Genomic DNA, 24,263 nt, shown 5'->3' with positions numbered 1-24,263 from the left:
CGATTAGTCGGTCACGCACCAGAGAGCAAATAAATATAGATGTGTCCCAAATGATGTATTGTACATTTACACTACACATTGTGTACTCTACCGTCTAGTGCAGAGTTTCCGCGGACCCCTAGTGGTCAGTAGTGTAATTGCAGGGGTCCGTAAGAAAGTTTAAATATTTTATATATATATATTTTTATTAAATGTATCAAAACTAATTCAAATGAGATGTTTTAAAATTAATCAATCTGGTTCGCAAAATGTATCAATTCGCATGCATTCACAAATATCACGTTAGCTGAGCTTGATTTGATGGATTTATTTTTAATTTATTTACAAATGAAATGATAATTTGCAAAAACCTGAGCGGTAGAGAAGTTCACGTGTCGCATTGAGGGATAAAATAAACAAAAGATAAGTCAGAGAGTCAAATTAAATGTTACACCAACAATAAAATGTGAAAAATAAAATCTTGAAATGTTTTGATTCAATTTTAGATGTCCAATGTTAATATTATTAATGTTAAATATTAATAAAATAAAGTAACATATACAGAAATGACTGTTAAATATATAGCCTATAATTGTTGTGGAGTGAGGGGGTCCTTGTGGATTGTTCGAAATATGCTTGGTGTGGGCTAAAATTCTACCACTACACACTAACTATTATAAGTTATTTACAAAATCAAGTATACTTACAACCAATTGCCCGGGTGCAGAGTAAAGTACCACACGGAACCAGAGAGTGAGGGAAAGCAAGGCCCAAGTTTTATTGTTCCGTTCCACCACACAAGATCCACACCGTTGAGAGTCTCAAAAGTGATCTAACATCCCGAGCTGAAGCTCCCTTATTTATACAGTTTTCGAAACCCTATATGTTTAGAAAAAGCTTTCCCATAATACCATTACGTACGCGAATCAACAATTTTGAGAGACCTTGTTCCCACAGAGTGTGCCGTTCTCATAGACGGTTATCTTGCGGCCTTCGCCGTTCCCAGGGACAGTCATCTAGCAGGTGTAGCCCAGCTCCAATACCCTGATAATTGGCCCGTCACATTTCATCCTTAAAAAACAACCTATGTCAATGTCTGTCCTGACTAGTCTATCGTGAGCAGAGGATTCTTCACACCTTCTGTTACGAATCGGGACTGGAGGCGGATGCAGGTGCAGATCAAAGTCTTTATTAACAGTAGACAAACAAACACAGGAAACGCGGTCTTCACCAGGAAAATGAGAAACTGGTATCGTGGCATGAAACCAGACCGCTTAGCATGCTAACGCATTCACTATCGTGATCAAACATAAACGGGAAACACATCAGACGTTTGGTACAAACCATACAAACTATCCTGACTATAATACTGCGCCCAGTGCGCAGTCACACGAGGGGTTTAAATAGCAAACATGTGACCAGTCAGAAGCCGTGCCGCAGTGCCATCTGCTGGCCGTGGCATAACACCTTCACACACTTATGAGTAATTTTCTTTCATGTTTGTTCTACATTCCTGTTTTCTAATGTGGTTTCTTTCATATTTTGTTCTACATTTTCTGTTTATAACGCTTACACATAGTTCACCCCCTTTACTTTACTCTATACCTTATAATAACCTTATAATATCCTTGTAATCCTTATACTCCTTTTATTATCCTTATAATATCTCCTTATAATATTCTGCATTCCTTTCGTGTGTGTGTGTGTGTGTGTGTGTGTGTGTGTGTGTGTGTGGCTGCATAGGCCTCTCTGTGCCTCTGTGTGTCTCTTAGTTGGCCTTCTGAATGCGTGCAGACGTACTCCACCTACGCTCCGAGGCCTGCCGCACTTAATCAAATACATGTATTGCTATCCCCCTGCGCCTTGCTTATCTGTGTGTTGTGTCTTAGGTGCGCATCCGTTCATACAGTCCACCAGCCCAGTGAATTCTCAATAAGATTACATATTACTCATACTAGGTCTCCCTCGTGTTTATTTCATGTATATTTTATATACAACATTGGAGTCCAGACCTCACGAAAGGTTGAAAACTGCTGGTCTAGTGTATGAATTTGAGAAAGGAAATATCGTCTCACATTAGTATTTCATTAAACGGAATTATAAGCTGTTTCCCGGTCAGTGGCGCATGATGTCATACGGACGTAATGTGATGCCACTAGCTTTAGCAGATACCCAGAGTCATGACTTTCTTCAGTTTACTGTTTGCATCAACGTTACCTTTTATTCCCGACATGACCCCAATCACCATGAGACATCAGACAGAGGCGTAATCATCACGGGACTGAGGAAGAAAGTGTGTGACCTCCAAGTCCTCTAAGGCAAGGGGGCATTTTATATTAAATACCCTGAAGAAGATCAAACTTTATAAAGCGGCGTTTGTGTAGCACTGAAGCACGACACAAGCAGTGATGCACGAACACAAACTTGTGTTTGTATCCAAAATGCTCTGGTGTGTGCAAGGGGCAGGGGAAACTGGTGCGAGTTGCTTAAAAGGTTTACTTTAATTTAAGTTTGTGCAGTGTAATTTCTGTAACGTTTATTGTAACAGAAGTGATGTGTTAGTATCGAGGCTGCGTTGCTCCTCACTCGCAGTGGGAGCGCGAATAAGATCTGTAATGTCTAATTAGAACACTATGATCAAAAGTAAAACAATATGCCTAAAAGCAGTGAGTAACAGAAACCATGAGGTGCAGTGAAAGGGAGTGTTTATTATTAAATTATTATTAATTATTGAATTAAACTACAGTCCTAAATGAATAATACACTGTATATTCTAATGTGGGTCTGTGTGTATTGGGTTCTTTTCAGTCTTATATAATTAGGCAAGCAGTTGTGTAAAGTTTTAGTCTGAAGTTTATATTTGTAACACTCAGTTTGTGGATTTTATTTTACATAAACGAAAAAATGGTAAAGAAAGTCCCCCCCATCCCCCCCCCCCCCAAAAAAAAAAAATCAATCGGCCAACTAATTGATTAGGGAAATAATAGTTAGTTGCAGCTCTACTGTAATCATAGTTTGTTTAAAAAATAATTAAACCTGAATGATTTAAACTCTTTCTCCGCCGTGTCTGCTGTCCTGTAGGTCCACATTTTGACCAGCAGATGGAGCCATTAGGAAATAAAACCTCCTAGTGTTTCTACATAGAACAAGAAACAGACCGAGAACCATAATTCATGTAGAAATGATGAAATGCTCCTTTCCTGTTAACTCTAAATATTAATACCATCACTTTAATCTAATCTAATCTAATTTAAATATTTAATAGTAGGATACTGATCAGTGAGCCAATATATATCAGTTTATGGTTACAGTCAATGTTGTGAAACATCCATTAAACATTAAACAAAAGTTAGTTCCTGTTCTCGATTATGTTGTAGCAGCTGTAGGCTAACAGTTGTTCCCTCAGCAGCGTATTAAAAAAAAAATTCTCTCTCGAGGTTTATAGAACAACAAAAATCATATTACTGTGAAACTACAGTGTAAACTCATCTGTCCTGAAAATGTCAGAAAACTTCAAGTTACAGCTTTACCTCTGACACTGGAGACTCCTTCCATAAACGTCTCGTTACAGAACATGTCACGGAATCAACGATCAGCAGTGGGTTTTTTTTTTAAACCGTGTATTTATGGAGCATGTGCCATGAGTGTACAAATCACTGTAAATGAGGTGTTACCATAGAAACGATAATGTATTTAAAACAATAACAGCACATCAACATTGGCTAAACCTGCGATTTCCAGCTGCACTACTGTCAGAGCTGCTGTTATAGAAACTTAATCAACACCTTCGGAACAATCACAATCCAGAACTCAACAGCGCTGTGGGATAAAAGCACGGCTTTGTTCGTGATTATATAATTTGGACTGAAACGACAATATCGAAGAACTCGCGATATCAAGTCGCAGACGATGTATCGCTGCAGCCCTGCATTCCTCTCTCACGTGGGAATAAGTGATCATGAGCCGCAACACCTACAGTACAGTACTCCTCTCCCAGTGGCATGTGGGCGGACACACACACACACACACACACACACACACACACTGTGCGTGCTCGAGCGCTAAAAATATTTTCCGCGCTCGTGTTGAGACCAGACGCGTCTCCGTTACGCGCGCGCACTCAGAGGCTCGGAGATGAACAGTAAGGAGCCGGAGGAGAGCTCGGAGGAGGACCTGGACAGCGTGAAGGCGCTCACCGAGAAGCTGAAGCTGCAGACGCGCAGACCCTCTTACCTGGAGTGGCAGGAGCGCGTGCGCAGCGGACCGTGGAACGGCTGCCGAGACGCGCGCGAAGCGAACGTAACCGCAGAGCGCGAGGACCGCGACGGCCCACGAGACATCTGTGGCTTCCGGTCCATGGACGACGCGCTGCAGTGGCTCCGAAGCGAACTGGTGAGGAAATAAACCCTGAGGCTTCTGTATTATTATTATTATTATTATTATTATTATTGATGATGATGATGATACATTTATTATTTATACTATTTTATGTAAAGCATTAATATCATTATGATCAAACAAATTATTAAATAAGCAACTTATTTATTTATTTATTTATTTATTATATATATGCAACGTTCCTTGGGAATAATATATAATATTATGTATATAATTAACAAATGTAATCATTCTTAATTTCTACATATACTTAATCATTCAAGCTCAATTTTTCACATCTCTTCACTCACACATTCCATGACACCGTACATTTCCTGTGCTAAGTCACTGAGGGTCACTACTTTTTCACTACTATTCCCATAAGATCTCTGATCTGTTTATTTCAGATTGTATTTACTATATCAGATTTTCAGTGGCTCAGATGTTTACACACACGCGTTGTTAGTATTTGTTGGAATTGCTTTTTGTAGCCTTTGACAAACTTCTCGCGATACATTGCTGGAATGTTTGCTCATTCTTCCTGGTAGAACTGGTGTAAATCAGTCAGGTTTGTGTGCCTCGTTCCTCACACGTGCCTTTTCAGTTCGGTCCACACATTTCCTATGGGATTCAGGTCAGGGCTTTGGAGGTATTGTATGTTTGGGATCACTGTCCTGCTGGAAGACCCATTTTTGACCAAATTTTAACTTTCCAGTTGATGTCTTGTGGGTTGTGATCTATTTGTGAACTCATCCAGTCGCTTTTCCAGCAGAACACCCCACAACATGATGCTGCCACCTCCATCACCGGCAGTGGTGGCGTGGCGGTTAAGTCTCTGAGTTACTGAGAAGAAGGTCGGGGGTTCAACTCCCAGCACTGCCATGCTGCCACTGTTGGCCCTTTAGCAAAGCCCTTAACCCTTTCTGCTCCAGGGGGCGCTGTATCATGGCTGACCCTGTGCTCTGACCTCAACTTCCTGACATGCTGGGATATGTGAAGAAAAGAATTTCACTGTGCTGTAATGTATATGTGATCACTAAAGACTCATTACAGTGGGGGTTATGCTCTTCAGATTAAAACCCTCACCGTTTTTCTCCATCTGACCAGTGAACACTTCTCCAAAATGGCTGGTGATCACATGCAAGTCATGTAGTAGGGGCTTCTTCCTTCCATGACAGCATTTCAGGCCATGGTGATTAAAGGCCCCTTGAAATGGTGGCTGTACATACTTTGGTACCAGACGCCTCCAACTCCTTCACCACTTCCTTTGTTGTTGTCTTGGGGTTCAGCTGAACCTTTTGGACCAAAGTTTGTTCCTAGGAGTTAATTTGTGTCTCCTACCTGAATGACGCAGTGTCTGTGTTATCCCATGATATTTATATTTGCATATAGATGTTTAAACGGATGATTGTGGTACCTTCAGTCAATTTGGAAACTGGAAACCAGACTTGTAGAGGTCTCCGATTTTTTATGAGGTCTTGGCTGAGTTGCTTAGATTTTTACATGGTATAAAGGGCAAAAAGGTACAGCCATAGGTACGCCCCCAATTAACTCTTAATTATGACAAGTGGCCAATCAGAAACGTCTAAAAGTATTCCATCAATTTGTGGAATCATCAATTTGGCATCAACAGTAAATGATAGATTTACGTTTATATACATTTATAAATTTAGTTGCGTTGACTAATATGTAACACAACTTCCCTCTGCGTGTGTGTGTGTGTGTTAGAGGGAGATGCAGCTGCAGGACCAGCGGTTGGCGCGTCAGCTGATCCGTCTGCGTGGTGAGCTGCACCGGCTGAAGGTGGAGCGTGTGTGCGATGGACATCGGGAGATGCTGGATGACGCGGCGTTCGAGCTTGAGGAGTGGGGTGAGGAGTGTGACCTGCTGTGTGACGTGCCGCTCAAGGCCGCCTTCACCCTGTCCACACCGCTCAAGCACCTCGGCCTCACCAAGATGAACCTCAATGCCCGCCGTTTCTCCCTCTGCTGAACAACTCCGGATCCTCGAAGAGCGAACGATCTCACGAGCTACAAATAGAACACGTAAGAGATCGAGTCTTCTGTTCACAGCTCCTGAAGATCTAAAGATCTGTAGCTTTAATGACGTCAGTGTCCAACACTTCTGAAAGCCATAATGCGTTTGAGATGGGGTCTGCAGCATACAAAAGCTACAGAATTGTCATAAAAGAAAAAAACAAACAGGCTGAGCTTCCATATTTTCGCTCTTGGAGATCAGGAGTCTGTGATTTTGCTAATGTTCCAGGGTTGAAGCTCAGCGTAACCTTAAGGTTTTCTTTGCTAGAGAACGTGACGCCTTAAAAACACCCTTATAAAGACCTTAAAATACAGATATATTACAAGCTACAGAAAAGCTACAGGATTAAATTAAATTAAATTTACATTTCAAGCACTGCCAGACCGTCTCTGCTGGGAATTTGGTTAGGCTGACCCTGACCTTTGACCTCCAGCTTCCTTTCAAATTGGGGTGACAAGATGAAAACAAGAAATACAACGGCACCATTGTTGATAAACATGTACTAACCGTCCTCAAAGCAAATGAGGATCAACAAATTTAATAATAATAAAAAAAAGACGAATGGTGGCTGGAGAACACCATTCCCAAGGATATAAGCCATAACGCCTACCAAAGATAAACCAAGCCTCAGATTGTGGACACTAATCTTCTTGAGCTCAACTTTTGGGACTCCAATGTCTGTCATGTGGCCTTAATATTGAGTGTCATAACATCATGGGTGTAAATAACAGTAAGAAAGTCAATAGAACCGATGAAGAACATCATATAAGTAGATTAAGGTGTGTGTTCTGTTCAGGTCAAATTAATGTTTTTTTATTATTATTTTTTTTTACTTAAAGCGGAACCATACAAAAATTATTCTTCTTTTTCTTTCGTTCCAGCATTAAAGTTTATGCGCTTAGCTCATTTTCTCTATTGAACAAGGACTTTCTGTATATTACACGGGTTACGTTCAGGCGATTTCGACCCGAGAACGAAACAGAAAGTGAAGTAGTTAATTAGTGGTTCAACTGACACCAACGGCTTGTTACAAAAATACTCGAATGTCACATTACCGAAACAGAACACAAGACCACAAATAACACCGTCACTGTTTACGGAAATAACGAAGTAGTTTTGGGTCAAGCAAAAGATCCCAGTCTCTAACATTTCCATAACTACAAAAGGTAAAAACCCTGAAATATTTGACTGAGATCAAGGAGGCCCTTGACAATAGCGATTTTGAATACTGGCTTCTGATTGGTCAGAAGGTGCTGATTAAATTTCTCTAACAGCAGCTCTGACAGTAGTGCAGCTGTTCATATTAAAGCGCTTGCTCTGATACGTCATCATTTCTAAAGTAACAGCTCATTCACAGGGACTTGCGTAAACCGTGTGTAATCATTGATATGGGTTTTCTGTAAAGAGACCTCAGTGTCAGCGCTCTGTATCCGTCAGACGGAAAGCTGTAATCTTACGAGGTTTCAGACGCCTCTAGGACAGAGGAGTTTACACTGCAGAGCTGTTTATACTGTAGCTGCTATAACATAAGTGATAGCAGGAACCTGACTTGTTTCCTAGACATGCGGCAAACAGTAAACGCACAACTATAAATGAATAAAAAAAAGTATGACCATTCTTTAACGGATGTAATTGTTGGCAAGTTTCTGTAATATAAGGCGAATAAAACACTTTGGGATGTGCTGTATTTGGAAATTAGTCAACACCCCATCGTTAGTTAATTCCTTATACTGTAAGTGCACTCCTCTAGGGAAGTTCAGGCTTCATGTACTTTGTTGTCACCATGAAACCTAATATGGGCCTGTAAAATTACTTGAGTTGATGAAGAACACAGTGATGCTTCTCCTGACATCAGCTGAACACCGATGTAATTCCAGTCATGAAGAAAGACATGGACGTGATCGTTGGCATTGAGATCGAAACGTCGAAACAGACATCGTTCGTGGAGCTGGATTGATTCTCACTCTCTTTCCTTCTCATCCCGATCTGGCGGCTTCCCAAAAATCCTGCTCAGAATTCCGGACACTCCATTACTTAAGCCCAAAAATAACTATAAGAGTCAGATACGGGGAGAGATTAGTTACAGCTTGTACGCTGGACAAAAGACAAGCCGAACTGTTTATCATATTGTTAATAAAACCACAACTGTTCTAAAATAAATAAATATATATTTTTTTCCTTTCCATGTTAATGGAAATGGGCAGTGGTGGCTCAGTGGTTAAAGGCTCTGAGTTAATGATCAGAAGGTCATGAGCTCAAGTGCCAGTACTGCCAAGCTACCAATGTTGGACCCTTGAGCAAGGCCCTTAACCCTCACCTGCTCAGTTGTATAAATGCCATAAAATGCAAATGTAAAAAATGTTAATAATGATGGCTGAATGTGCAAAAGACTACATGCTTTCAATAAACTCACTATGAAGCCCAACTTCCTAAAGCTTTTTGTACACCAGTATACACACAGATTCATATAAATGATCCCATCTGTAGATAAATGCATCCATATCATAGAAAGTCATTTCATGGGGAATCCGTCGTGGGGAAAGTTTGGAAAGATTTCTCATTCAGGAATATGAAACTGGGAATAAATGTGGGATAAATGCAGCAGTGGTAGTAAAATTTCCAACTTTCGACCGGGAAAAAGCATAAATAAAGCGCTCCTTAACTTCTGCATAGGACGACAATCAACACTCAACTACTTTTGACTTGTGAGATGTGTAAATAATGATAGTAGTATTTACTTTAGAGCAATCAACATCAACACATTAGTTGGTTAAATCTATAATGCTGACTGTACAGTTCGTGATTTTGAGAAATCTCACGAGCTACAGGCAGACCATGTAAGAGATCGAGTCTTCTGAAGATCTAAAGATCTGTAGTTTAATGACGTCAATGTCCAACACTTTATACTCACAACACTTACAAAAGATCTCAGAAGCTAGAGAATTGTCATAAAAAACAAACAGGCTGAGCTTCCATGTTTTAGCTCTTGGAGATCAGCAGTCTGTGGTTTTGCTAATGTTCCAGGGTTGAAACTCAGCGTAACCTTAAGGTTCTCTTTGCTACAGAAAAGCTACAGGATTAAATTAAATTAAAGTTCAAATTCAAGCCAAACCAGGCCGCCTCTGCTGGGAATTTGGTTAGGCTGACACTGACCTTTGACCTCCAGCTTCCTTTCAAGTTGGGGTGTGTGCAGACAAACAAGACGAAAACAACGGCACCACTGTTGATAAACATGTACTAACTGTCCTCAAAGCAAATGTGGATTAATTCATTTAATAAATACTCTATACTCTACTCTCTATAGGCTCAGAAGCAGTTCAAGCTATTAAAACATGATGTGTATTGCTATACAGTGTATTCCCTTATCACACTCCGCACTGCAACACGTTCCTTCCGATCCTCTAGCACCGCTAGACTGGTCCCGCCATCTCTCAGGTCACAAGGAAGGCGTTCATCAAGACTCTTGTCTGTTCTTGCACCTAGATGATGGAACAAACTTCACCTTCAAACAACATTTAAAGACCCACCTCTTCCTAAAGTACTTAAATTAGCCCCAAAATTGTGTTGTCTGTGTGTTTTTAGATTGATGGTATTCTTAGTCCATGACCTAGTGAACCAGTATCAGGATATATTTATTGATAGAGATAAGGGTAAATGTAAACGTATTCATATTGACACTTATCATTTTACATGCCATTCTTTAGATAATTAAACAGTTACTTCATCTTTTTCACATCTGTATTGGTCATTTTGACCAAGTGGTTCTGATTATCTTCTAATGACTGACTGGACGGTTGTGAGTACACATCCTAAAACTGCCAGAAAGCCTTTTTGTGTCCTATTGAAAGGCCATGGGGTGCACGGTGGCTTAGTGGTTAGCACGTACGCCTCACACCTCCAGGATCGGGGGTTCGATTCCCACCGTGGCCCTGTGTGTGGAGTTTGCATGTTCTCCCCCTGCTGCGGGGGTTTCCTCCAGGTACTCCGGTTTCCTCCCCCAGTCCAAAGACATGCATGGTAGACTGATTGGCGTGTCCAAAGTGTCCGTAGTGTATGACTGGGTGTGTGAGTGTGTATGTGATAGTGCCCTGTGATGGATTGGCACCCTGTCCAGGGTGTACCCTGCCTCCTTGTGACCCTGAAGAGGATAAAGCAGTATAGAAGATGGATGAAAGACCATGAAGCCTCTAGTCAGCTGTAGGATCGGATTCAATTCTGTCCCACTTGTAAAAAGCTTTTCAGGTTTAAGTTTGCAGTTTAGGATTGGTCAAAAAGAGAAAATCAACAAAAAGCTGTAACAAACAAAAAGAACAACAACATAAGTGTCTGTATTCATGACAATGTAGTGAAATATGATATAGTGATGTTGAATGTGGAATATATATATATAAAAAATGTAAAATTGTATTTGTTGCTTCAAAAAGTAAAGTAACTTGGCTGGCGTAAAACTACTTCATAGATGCATTAACTGGAAATCTGATCGTGGGTTAAAAACAACAACAGTACACTAGTACAGTACAGTACGTGAAATGCAAATAAAAACAGCAGTGATTTGTTAATCCACTTTGACTTCATGTGTCTCGGGGGAAGCTCACAAATAACATTTTAAAAAAAAGGTTTAAGTTATATTTACATAATACAGAGATGACACTCAGGGCATTTCGGCCCTGAGACTAACAAGATGTCTAAAAATGACTTGTGTTTGTAAACATGAATCCAAAAAAAGGTGACGATCTTTCCATCACTGTTCATCATCATGGAGATGAACATATAAACAGAGGATTTTAAAATGGATATCGCAGTCGTTTAATATAAATAGTAGACCGATTATGTGTGGGAATGGGGTGGAAGTAGTGAAGAGTGGCTGTGTGAGACTACAATACAATAACAATAACAACTGAGCACAAAGAGAGAGAGAGAGAGAGAGAGAGAGAGAGAGGGAGAGGGAGAGACAGAGAGGGTGGGGAAGTGTGTGTAGTGAAAGAGATTCAGACTGAGAGCAGAGTGAGTAAATTAACTGGTATAGATCTGCCCTTCTTTGTTGAAAGCGTGTCTCCTTTCTCTCTCCAGGGTTTGGGTTACAGATGTGTTTCAGTATCAACACACCCTCCAGGCGTTTATGACAAAATACAGACCATCACTTAAATATCATCTTGTTATTTTGGCCTCAGGGGGCCAAAAGGTGACAATAGCAGGTGTCTCAGTCGATTTTTTTTTTCTTTTCTTTGACACCAATCATTTTCACACATTTGATCTAAATTAGGACATTAACACCGTTGTGTTCCAGATAACAAAGACTGCGTAATGTCAAGGACTTCCTGTGAAATGCTGAATTTAACCACCAAAACCACATCATCCAGTCATATACGAGCTGTGAGTAAAGTCGTGAATTAATCCCCTCATTAACCTATTTTACCCCATGAGCCTTATGGAAAAGTGACATTTCACATTTGATTATGTCGATCATACAGTCCCATCTGAACATATTAGAACAGCAAGGCCAATTTCTTTTGTTTTTGCTATACAATGCAGACATTTTGAGTTTGAGAGCAAAAGACGAATATGAGACAATAGATCAGAATTTCAGCTTTCGTTTCCGCATATTTACATCTAGACGTGTTAAACACTTAGAACATCGAACCTTTTGTTTAAATCCACGTATTGATCAAAAATATTGGAACATGCGACTGACAGGTGTTTCTTTTTCCTAAGGTGTGCCCTGTTGAAACGAATATCTTAAAGGGCACCTATTATGGATTTGAAACGTGCCTAATTTAGTTTTAAAGGTCCCATACGATAGATTTACACACATCCGAGGTCAAAAACTGATGATTCATTCATTTTTCATCAAAAAAATGATTCATTCTAAAGGATTCGTTCTAAACTCCTCCTTTCAGAGAGCATACTCAGCTCTGAATGGTCAGATGTCCCAGTCTGTTGTGATTGGTCTACTGCTGTCAGTGAGCATTCGATGAAGACGGGAGGCGGGGCTTTTTGTTACAAACCTACGTAGGTTAGTAAAGGAAGTAAAGTCTGGAATCACTAACGAGTCGATTCAGCTGTTCAGAATCGCTTCCTTCTTTTAGGAGTCGATGACTCCGTTTGTCGTGCGCTTCGATTTTTGAAACTCTGCAGACGTTTTTACATTCACAAACAGCTACGTATATAACGCACTACATGAAAGGGAATATTTGAAAAACCACAATAGGTGTACTATTAAGATCTATTAGTGCACTATTAATAGTTCTACTCGTGGTTTGAGCCCTGGGTTTCGGCTGTGAAAACTGCATTTGTTGTTACAAAGGGAAAACCACATGAAGATCAGAAAGATGTCTATGGGTGAAAAAAAAAGCCCGAACAACAATTTGGAATGTCCTGAAAAACAAAGAAACCACTAGTATACTAACAAGCAGATATGGGACAAAACAACAGCAGGTGATGGGAGAAACATTGTGAGAAACACATCTACAGTACACTAGATGTAAATATCAGGAAATAAAAGCTGAAATTCTGATTGGCCTTGATGTTTCGATACTTTCTGAGGGTATGTGATCAGGTGAAAAACAATTATTCATGTGTGAAAATCACATCTGAAAAATAAAATCGCATGCCTTACATGTGTAAGAATCAACATGTGAAAATGAAGAGAAAAAAAACCCCAAAACGACAACATCAGAATATCAGAAAATAATCAAATAATGTTATAAAAAAAACCCGAATCCTAAAAATCACAAGTGAAAACAAACGAATCCCATATCCAAATTAAACGATTCATTTACAATTCACATGAACATAAGTGCATCTTTTTAAAAAATCATATGTGAAGTAAATGAACCACGTGCAAATATATAGGGAAAATAAATGAATTACACAAAAATCAAAACGCGACTGCGTAAAAAAAGCAGGGAAAAAAATGTGTGAAAAGAAATGACCGTGTAAAAATCATGTATAAATAAATAATTTGTGTGAATAGAATCACATGAAAATAAATGAATGTGTAGAAATTACATGTGAAGGTAAACTAATCATGTAAAAAATGTGCGTTGTGTTTAATGAATCGTGTGTATGAATGTTTTTGATTCATTAAAAAATAAAATGAATCACGTAAAAAAAAAAATCACATAGTATTTTTTACATAAGTAAACATTTTGTTTGAGATGGCTTTGTGGCCAGGAAGTGTGAAAACACCCAGGACCTTGTCTCTAGATTTGATGTCATATTTAGAGCGGACACAGAAACTCGAGTGCGCGATATAAAAATAGTCTTCGCCCGCGGCACCTCATCTGGGATGAAAATAACCTCGCAAGACTTTAAAACACTGCTATTGTAAAAAAAAAAAAACATGAACAACTTATTATTATTATTATTATTATTATTATTATTATTATTATTATTGATATTATTGTTGTTCTTGTTGTTGTTGTTTTGTTTGAATGAATCCATTCTTTTTGTCCTTTTGTATCATGGTAACACGTTAGCATTGCTAACTCTTTGCTAACTACCTCTTGCTGATGTTATGCTAACGTTTCATGATGAAGAGCAAAAAATAAACGGATAAATGATAGAAAAATAGCTACAAGATAGAGAAGATGACGAAGCTTGTTATCGGCGTAGCTTGTTAGTGTTCAATTCATTTGACGTTAGATAACATTAGCAAACGCTAGCATACTGTACGGTATATCGACCTAATCTTTAACTGAAATTGAAGTTTCTACACTTACGGGTTTGGTCAGAGGAAGTTCCCAAAATTCCATACTGGAATTCCCACTCAGTCTTTGACTGTAATGGTTTTTGGTTTTTGACTGTAACGGACAAATGAAGGCGAGGAGGATCTACAAACATGTCATTGTGCATACATTTCTAATCAAATGAATGATGTAATCTCAGGATCTGTAAACGTGGACTATGCAGGTAAACCCATGCTTCATAATATGTGTGTGTGTGTGTGTGTGTGTGTGTGTGTGTGTGTGTGTGCACATTCTGACCTCTCTCTTTAACTCACCATGCCCTTTAAATCAATAAACCAATCTGCCATTGTTTAGAGATCTTGAATATAGAGTGCAGTTCAAACCCACACCCACTTTCAGTTCAATGAGCACCACAAAAATGCAGGTTTTTTAACCACAGTGCAACAGTCACGAGCTCACAGAGTTGGTGTGGGGAAGGTGGTGGACCAGGTTTGAGCATCGAATGCTGGAGCATGTCGCTAATTTCCTGCAAGTGAGCTAGTCGACTTCCTGCAAGAGGCGTGCAACGTCTGCAGAATGTGGCGAGAGAGATAGAGAGAGAGAGAGAGACAAAGAGAGATAGAGAGAGAGACAAAGAGAGATAGAGAGAGAGCGCGAGAGAGAGAGAGAGAGAGAGAGAGAGAGAGAGAGATTTATATGAGAATAATCAGTGACAGGGTGGTGTGATGAAGCAGAGCTCCTGTTACCCCCTGAAGTTGATTAGTTTCCTACAACAGCACGTCCTGAAGTGTTTTATTCCTCGTATAGTTCCTGTTCGTCTCTCTCTCTCTCTCTCTCTCTTTTTTCTCTCTGCCCTGAAGGTGTCGGGAAATGTCAAGTTCCAGCTTTACGGAGCTTTACGACACTTCCATAAACATCTCCTTACACACCAACGTCTGTCACACGCGTCCCTGTGAACGAGCTGTTACTATAGAAACCATAACGCATTCGAACGAGCGCGTTAATTTAAACCAGTGATTTCATTGAATCAACATCTTCTGACCAATCGGAGTCCAGAATTCTACAGCGCTGCGGTGTGAGCAGTGACAGATCACTCAAGACAGATGTATTGAATGATGTAAGGGGAATTTGCCATTAGAATGATGCTGTGACGTCTTCCAGACAAGCGAGGGAGGATATTTGTTCTTATTTTTACAGCTGTGGATTTAAAAAAAAAAGTGTCACAGACGATGTCATGGCCACACAGTTACACGAAACTCATCCCCTTCTCGTATACTGATTGATTTTCACTTTGAATCAGTTGTCATGAGTTCATGATTCATGTCCTAGGAGTTTGGACTCTTTCTACACTTCTAATACTCTTGATTGAAAAATTTTCTGGAAAAAAAGTCAATCGGGCCTATTGAGAGGCAGTTATTGTGTTAAATAGCTATATAGAGTGTTCGATCCTGAGCTCGGCTCGGTTTTCTGTCTGTTTTGAGTTGCGCTTATTCTCCCTGTGTCTGTGTGAGTTTTCTCTGGGTTGTCTGGTTTCCTCCCACCTCCCAAAATAAAAAAAAAGCATGCAAGTAGGTGTATTAGCTATGCTAAACTGCCACTAGGTGTGAATGTGTGTGTGTGTGTGTGTGTGTGTGTGTGTGAGATGCATTGTGATGGACTGGTGTCCCATCCAGGGTGTTTTCAATTTAATTCCCACCCATTTTCCGCTCCACATATCCTACACAGAGTCACGTGGGAGTCTGGAGCCTGTCCCAGGGAACTCGGGGCAGAAGATGGGGAGACCCTAGACGGTGTGCCAACCCATCGCAAGGCACAGTCACACTCTACAAGTACCCATCAGCCTACAATGCATGTCTTTGGCCTGGGGGAGGAAACCAGAGTTGAAGCATGGGGAGAACAAGCAAACTCCACGCACACAGAGCAAAGACAGGATTCCAACCCGGAAGTGCATGGGAAACATGCTAACCAGTGTCAGTGGTAGCTCAGTGGTTAAGACGTCAGACTCATAATCGGAAGGCCGTCAATTCAAATGTTGTGGGCCTTAACCATATGCATAATATGCTCAGTTATATAAATGAGATAAATGTAAGTCGCTCTGGATGAGGGCGTCTGCCAAACCACTAAACCGATGTTGCACCCCCCCCACCCCCTCCCCTTCCTCAATTGAGTTCTATTCGATTTTAAGACATCACTCCAACACACACACACACACACACACAGAATGTGTGAAAGTAGGATAAACTCCATACTGGAACATTTCTGAGTCCCCAAATTGAGCATGTTTATTTCCACTGACGGATAAAAACAGCCTTCTTTGTGGCTTTCTGAAAGCTTCATGGAGCTCACACACACACACACACACACCTGACCCAATGTAATGGAAGCCTAACCTGGTTTTTCTAAAATCTAGCTAACGTTTTTCAGTGCACAGCTGTATGTGTGCGTTCTCGTGGACGGCACCTGTGAGATACATCACAACGACAGGAAGCTCTTCACACTGCTACCCTTTGCCTGTGGTGTGTGTGTGTGTGTGTGTGTGTGTGTTTATTTTTTTGCAAGGATGTGATGCAATCTCATTCGCGAAGAGCTCTCTCTGATGCCACACGCTCTTCTCTAGTCCCATTTTAGCACAATTTGAACATTTTTATCCTAAGAATTCGGGTGGATATGACCGCGTTAAGACGTCGGTGCCTTCAATGAAATCAGAGGCCTTGGATTGGAAACTGCGCTGTGCCAGGTAAGACCCGAACAAAGAAGAAAATTAAGGGCTGGTGAGAAAATTGAAATGAGAAAAGCTGAATTGTGATCTGAATCTTGTCAGTATGAATGAGAAACAAAAGGACAAAAAAAAAAACAAACGGTGGATTTCGTAGCACTTCATCAAAAACTAACCCTGAAAAACTACACCCTCTCAGCCATGCTGCTTTCTGAAAGCAAGATATTTATTTTATTTGTCAGAAAATTGTACGTGTACTGAATATATTAGCCAACATGGCTTCTAATACTCTAAGTCAGCTTCGATAAATAAGTAAAGGGGATTTTTAAAAAAAAATTAAGGCTCCAGAAGTCACAAATGGACCAATAAACTAAAGTACAGTAAACAAAACCAAATTATTAACATTATGACAGCATTAACTACAATTATTATGAATTTCAATCTCTTAGGGAAACGGCAGAAAATCTGTAATAAAGACATTTTTACACTAAATATATCACAAATTGACAGAATTCTACATTTCCTTCCAAGATATACAGATATTGGGTTTAAACTCGGTTTATTCTGTGTATAAATTTATACAGTATCAGATTCTCAATATGAGATCGCTTGGCATTTATTGACCTTGTCATTGACTCACTACAAGTTCGTTAGAAACTAATGAGACACATTACATTAGAATTATAAACTAATGAGACACAGTAGAGTTCGAAACTAACAAGACACATTAGAGTTCGAAACTAATGAGACACATTAGAGTTAGAAAATAACGAAACACATTAGAGTTAGAAACTACTGAGACACATTAGAGTTACAAATTAATGAGACATTACATTAGAGTTAGAAACTAACGAGACACATTAGAGTTAGAAACTAACGAGACACATTAGAGTTCGAAACTAATGAGACACATTAGAGTTAGAAACTAATGAGACACATTAGAGTTAGAAACTAACGAGACACATTAGAGTTAGAAACTAACGAGACACATTAGAGTTAGGAACTAATGAGACACATTAGAGTTAGAAAATAACGAGACACATTAGAGTTAGAAAATAACGAGACACATTAGAGTTACAAATTAATGAGACATTACATTGGAGTTAGAAACTAATGAGACACATTAGAGTTAGAAACTAACGAGACACATTAGAGTTAGAAACTAACGAGACACATTAGAGTTAGGAACTAATGAGACACATTAGAGTTAGAAAATAACGAGACACATTAGAGTTAGAAAATAACGAGACACATTAGAGTTACAAATTAATGAGACATTACATTGGAGTTAGAAACTAATGAGACACATTAGAATTAGAAACTAACAAGACACATTGGAGTTTGAAACTAACGAGACACATTAGAGTTATAAACTAACGAGACACATTAGAGTTAGAAATTAATGAGACACATTAGAGTTAGAAACTAACGAGACACATTAGAGTTAGAAACTAACGAGACATTACATTAGAGTTAGAAACTAATGAGACATTACATTAGAGTTACAAACTAACGAGACATTACATTAGAGTTAGAAACTAATGAGACACAGAGTTAGAAACTAACGAGACACATTAGAGTTACAAACTAACGAGACACATTAGAGTTACAAACTAACGAGACATTACATTAGAGTTACAAACTAACGAGACACATTAGAGTTACAAACTAACGAGACATTACATTAGAGTTACAAACTAACGAGACACATTAGAGTTAGAAACTAATGAGACACATTAGAATTAGAAACTAACGAGACACATTAGAGTTAGAAACTAATGAGACATTACATTAGATTTAGAAACTACTGAGACACATTAGAGTTAGAAACTAACGAGACACATTAGAATGAGAAACTAATGAGACATTACATTAGAGTTAGAAACTAATGAGTCACATTAGGGCGATGAGGCCTTATGAGAAAATGCAATTAAACGTATACTCTTTAAGAGCACATACGTACAGATTAAATACATCAGCGTGGCGTAGCCTTTATTTATATCCAGGTGTTGCAATATTGTCCTGCTGCCTAAATATAGAGTTAAATATAGAATTATACATATTAATGAGACTCTGTGACGTAACGATCTGTAGTTAAAAGATGGAAACACATCCACTTTAACCCCATATGAACATTTTGTTTTTCATAATGCGACCTGAGAAGATTATCATCCTTATTTGGCTGGAATCATCCAATTAAAAAAAAAAAAAAAAAATCTCATGCAAGTTTTGATACTAAGCATTTCCTTGTCTGTTCTCTCTCATTTTTTTTGGGGGGGGGGATATAAAAGAGGTTTGAGTGCGTTTTGTAAATGTCAAACTACCATGTCAACATCTGGCAAGCGATCACTAGTCTCCCAGATCTAGGTCGGTCTTTACACGATTGTTGAATGGTTTTAACACATTTCCCTGTTTATAGTGTAACGTCATGGCTATGTGCTAGCGATCGGAAGGTTGCGAGTTTACGTCCCACAAATGCCAGAAATCCTTTAACACACCCTCTACGAGAACATTGTACTTTATTGTTTAAAATCCCAGTTATAAATTGCGATAAAAAAAATGTACATTGTGCACGTTACAGCGCTGTCGTCTGATTCGCTCCTAGCCCAGGAATCGACTGACTAAGCGAATTAGCTGAAAAGTTAAATCAATTCATTTTTGGTTTAAAAAAATTCTAAATAGCGCCGTGTTTTAGCACAATATTTTGTTCTCCATTTTTCTTCTTGAGATCATGCAAATCATCTAATCAGGTGTCCATACAAACAGGAAGTTATGTTTCCTCCCAAGATATGGAGATGTAAAAGGTTTATTAGCTTGAAATTAGGTTCTCATTGCTTTTCTCACATTTATTGACCTCGAAATGAAGAAACTTCTAACAATTCTAACTCCAAGTCCCATTCAGGCCCAGTCTCTCCAACACAACACGGACACGTCGTATTAACTATTTCAGTTTAACATGAAATGAAACTGTGTGTGGTGGGTTTTGGAAAATGCACTCATTTATTTCTATAATTATGTTTTCGGGAAACACCTTGCTTTTTTTAAATCACACCCCTTTCCACCTAATCAACGCCCACAGCTGACTCTGCTTTATTTCCATTTTTCATATTACAGTAAAACCCGAGTTCTGATTCAGACAACCGAGCGAAGGATTTGCAGTTTCCTTTACCGCATTAAATCATCCACAGAGGATCAAACGTTACGCTCCGGACTCCGAGCGCTCTGCCTGTATGCAGCTGAGATCACGTTTCATCAGGCTTAGCATCCACATCAGTCCAGAAAGGATTACACAGTAGATCGTGATTGACCAGAACGTGTTTTCTATAACAGCAGCTCTGGCAGTAGCGCAGGTTTATAAGTTATCGTTTCTATAGCAACAGCTCATTCACACGGACTTGTACAGTACGGCGGTCGCTCCACATGAACGGGTAAAAAAAAAAAAATCACTCATGTGGTCTAGTTTTCTGTATATAACCTTAACGGAAGGAGTCTCCAGTGTCTCTAATGGCGGAGAGAAATATTTTGCTTTGTGGGCGTTCCACAACATTAAATGTAACTATAAAAGGACAAAATCTACGACGTGCCGTTCTTTAATGAATAAATTGATCAATTGCCATACGATACCGGGATTAAAACACTCGTTGTCATGCCGTCATATGAAAATAATCAAATTCCCGGGTACTAACAGTAACTTCACGTCATCACACTACTCTGCCGTTGATTATTTTCCTATAACAGCACGCCACCGTGTGTTTTATTCATTACTTATTACTACACTGCATAACGTGTTTGCATTTGCATCCAATCTACAACTTATTAAAAAATATCCACCTGCTTTAAATCGTCGATGATCCTTAGAGATCATTATAAAGAGTTCTAGTGTGTTTCTGATGGTCTGTAATGGCGGTTTAGTGGAACGTATCGTTCTTAATGGTTTCTTATTCCTTCTCTGATCTAATCGAATCTTTTTCCAGTTGTGATCACCTACCCATGAAAGAAGGCCCTATTGCATGCTGGTGCTGTGTAATAGAAACTCTTTAATGGAACGTTTAAGATGGTATTCATGGAGACAATTCCAGATATTAAGTTATTAACCATTATGAAGCTTCCAGCTGGATTCTTTTCGGTAGTAATGACCCCCAAACACTGCAATTAGACAGCTGTTATTAGATAGCTAGCTAGGTAGTAGAGTTTCTTGGTGGTTTACATAAAACTGGTGGAGAAGGAAATGTTTAGCAAGCTGTTAGCTCTCTAGTCTTTATTACTGGGAACGTTTTCTGGGGACAAGGCATCATCTGTTTAGATGATTTCACCAACATGTAGAGCAAAGAACTAGCTAGCTAGCATAGTTTCACAGTTTTCATAGGGGTGATTATCACACGATTGGCAGGCGATATGTTTCAGGGTGATTTACAGCAATAAATAACTAAATGACTACCAGGTTAATGGATCTCTTTCCTTCTTTCATTCTTTCTTTTTTTTAAAAAAAACAACAACAAAAAAAACAAACAAACAAAAAACAAACAAACAACATATTTACAACTTGTCCTGTTCTTAACAGCTTTGGTAAAGCTAGGCTAACGATGCAAACTCAATCTCTGATGCACGTACAGTACTATTTGTTAAGTACATAAAAAAGTTTGTGATTTCAAGAAAATTGGAACGTAAAAATGGAGGTTAGAAACGATATGTTCGCGATAACACACGGACACACAAACTGTTGATGATATAACGGATAGAGGAACCTCGGTGTGTGTCGGCGTGACCCCAGATGGACCAACACCTTTTCAGAGCTAAAACTAACACAACAACAGCAACACAAGCGGTGTAAGGGATACGGAAAGGTCTGTGGGAACACAAACCTGAGGAATGTAATAACAGAGCTCCAAACCAACGGAACCTGATTTAGTAAATGCGTCTCTGGTATTCGTAAGCCTCGCTTCCTCCTTTGTCTTGTCACAGCTACAATGATACTTTTGGATCTCATGTGCACACAAAGCAGCTCTGGAAAGTGACAGGATGTAACGAAACGTGTTAAAACGAACACACACACACACACACGCACACACATGTATTCTCAGGCCGGATATTTAACCTCGCGTCTCTCAGGATCCTTTTTATTTTGGGACTGAACTCGATAAGGGATGTATCTCGCTCATGCTCTGTGGAAACTTCTGACTCCGGCTGTGTTTTCAGTCTCCCCTCGTGCACCCTCGCTCCCTGAATACACTCCAGTTTGAGGAGGTCAGGCTTTTCCTGACCTCACCCAGAGGTTTCTCACAGATTCAATCTCTGACAGCGTTCCTAACCCAGATCACTTATTCACTCTAAGAGGATATATGAGAATAAGAGTGACAAATATTGATATAAAAATTTAAATACGGTAATTAAAAAGAAAAATACAACATCGGTTGCAGTTTGTTAAACAGGGCCATGTTCAGAGTTCACTTACACACGAGTAGCGTCTGTTTTTTTTTCATTCCTCAGAATTGACACGACTTTTTTTTTTTTAAGCACCTTTTTCTTGAGCGATATCTATCAGACGTCTATCCCGGAGTCTACCCGATTCATGATTAATGTAGAGATGGAATGCAGCAGTGCAACTTTTTTCCAATAACGATGCTTTAAAATAAAATATATGAAAGGATACAGGGGGAAAAAAAGACATGGCTACAAACATGACTTACAGAAAAGAAAACATAGTAAATACAATAAATATAATAAAGTACAAGGTATAAATGTAATTAAAATCCTAACAAACAAATCGAATCGTTACTCTTTATATTTTGTATATACTCTTTATAATTTTATATATATATATATATATATATATATATATATATATATATATATATATATATATATATATATATATATAAATAAGTAGAAATATATAGATGGTATTGGTGTATGTATGTGTGTATATATCTATACATTATATATATATATATATATATATATATATATATATATATATATATATATATATATATATATATATATGGAAGTGTTTAAAGGTGGTGGTCTAGGAACTACACACAGGTGATTTGCATGATCTGAATGAGGAGCTCAGGAAATCACCTCACTGTAAGCACCTGCATAATGTGTAAGTTTCTCAGCGTAAATAACGATTGAACTGTTGGATTTAAGTCACTGAGCCTGAACATGGTGCTTAATGTTAGTAAGTATTTTAGGGTTTTTACCGCACTGAGTCTCTATATCAAAGTGAAATGAACACCATGATTTCCTCCTTCTCCCCGCCCCGAACGTAGTTAAGACATGTTTGAGTGTAACACTAGCCAGGGAAGTTTATAGCTGTGAAATTGTACAATCTGCGTGTGTAAATCATCACACACTTCCCTCGAGACATGTTTAACTCGGTGAAATAGTCATACAATAACGGAGAATTTTAGTATCATGGTATCATCAACCTAAGCTTTAGACTTTAGGCCACGCCCCCCTTCCTGAGTCCGATCCTTGTGTGGAGAGACACCAAACTCATGAATAAATAAATAAGAAAGTAAGTAAATAAATAAATAAATAAATGTAGCTTCAAGATGGACAATTATTAATTACTTCTGGTTGGAGTTCTCATCCTTTACAGCTTTACCTCTGACTGTTACAGAGAGCTGACACCGGAGACTCCTTCCACGAATAAACATCTCCTGACATCAGACTGAAGTTTTAAAAAAAAAAATTAAATAAATAAAAGGCAACCGAATCTAATTTTAATGTCATTTCAACAGTGTTAAATCATCCACCGAGGCTTTAGACTTTAGGCCACACCCTACCTGAGTCTGATCCTGGTGTGGAGAGACACCAAATTCATGAATGAATAAATAAATAAATAAACAAATGTAACTTCAAGATGGAGCTACAGCTGTTTTTTTTTTTGTTGTTGTTTTTCTTTTAAAGTCTCCATAATAAATTAATTACTTCTGGTTGGAGTTCTCAGCCTTTTCTCTGACTGTTACAGAGAGCTGACACTGGAGACTCCTTCCACAAATAAACATCTCCTGACATCTGAAAAATAAAAAGCCAACTGAATCTCATTTTAATGTCATTTTATTTGAACAGTGTTATTGTCTCTCCATCAGAGACCATGGGAAACTGTAGCTCTTACGACTCGGACGATGGCTTCTCCTACCACCCTGACGATGAGATCTGCGAGCACTGCAACTGCCCCATTCCGGTACGTATCAGAACAGTGAAATTATTCACTCTCCCTTTGAGTTGCTTTTCAGTGTATTACTCGTAGCGTCATGCGCTGCGTTACGTCATCATTGACACGGTCACGGTGCTTTGTACTGTCTCGTATTCACTGTATCGTTTATCAAACTGGGAAACGTGACCTCATACGCGTGACGTATGGGCGTGTCTGGTTTTCTGCATCACCGCGCGGTGTGTTTGCTAACGCTACATCACGTACATCCTAGGACCGCAATCACACGATCGACACGGAACTT

General features: G+C 39.1%; 2 protein-coding genes across 3 annotated transcripts in view; both read left to right on the top strand.

Moving 5' to 3' along the window:
* The first annotated feature begins 4,008 nt into the window (after positions 1 to 4,008).
* On the top strand, positions 4,009 to 8,818 carry fam167b (family with sequence similarity 167 member B). The gene is made up of 2 exons (XM_017476995.3): positions 4,009 to 4,371; positions 6,085 to 8,818. Exons 1-2 carry the CDS (start codon positions 4,114 to 4,116, stop codon positions 6,346 to 6,348), a joined length of 522 nt encoding a protein of 173 aa, XP_017332484.1. The 5' UTR covers positions 4,009 to 4,113; the 3' UTR covers positions 6,349 to 8,818.
* Positions 8,819 to 16,662: 7,844 nt separating this feature from the next.
* The window catches only part of lck (LCK proto-oncogene, Src family tyrosine kinase), a 37,890-nt gene continuing 30,289 nt past the window's right edge, over positions 16,663 to 24,263 (top strand). The window contains exons 1-2 of one of the 2 annotated variants that reach the window (XM_017476623.3): positions 16,663 to 16,818; positions 23,895 to 23,989. In XM_017476623.3, the coding sequence (XP_017332112.1) occupies positions 23,900 to 23,989 (90 nt within the window). In that variant the 5' untranslated portion in view covers positions 16,663 to 16,818; positions 23,895 to 23,899. 2 annotated transcript variants of the gene reach the window in all.

Source organism: Ictalurus punctatus, chromosome 9 (genome assembly GCF_001660625.3).
Source record: "Ictalurus punctatus breed USDA103 chromosome 9, Coco_2.0, whole genome shotgun sequence".
NCBI classification, from domain to species: domain Eukaryota; kingdom Metazoa; phylum Chordata; class Actinopteri; order Siluriformes; family Ictaluridae; genus Ictalurus; species Ictalurus punctatus.
This window is presented reverse-complemented; position numbering and strand designations above follow the sequence as displayed.

Excerpts from the sequence above, each read along its gene's own strand:
- fam167b (XM_017476995.3), top strand. The coding sequence starts at position 4,114 with ATGAACAGTAAGGAGCCGGAGGAGAGCTCGGAGGAGGACCTGGACAGC. Across the intron at positions 4,372-6,084 it reads AGTGGCTCCGAAGCGAACTG|AGGGAGATGCAGCTGCAGGA; the intron begins GTGAGGAAATAA and ends TGTGTGTGTTAG.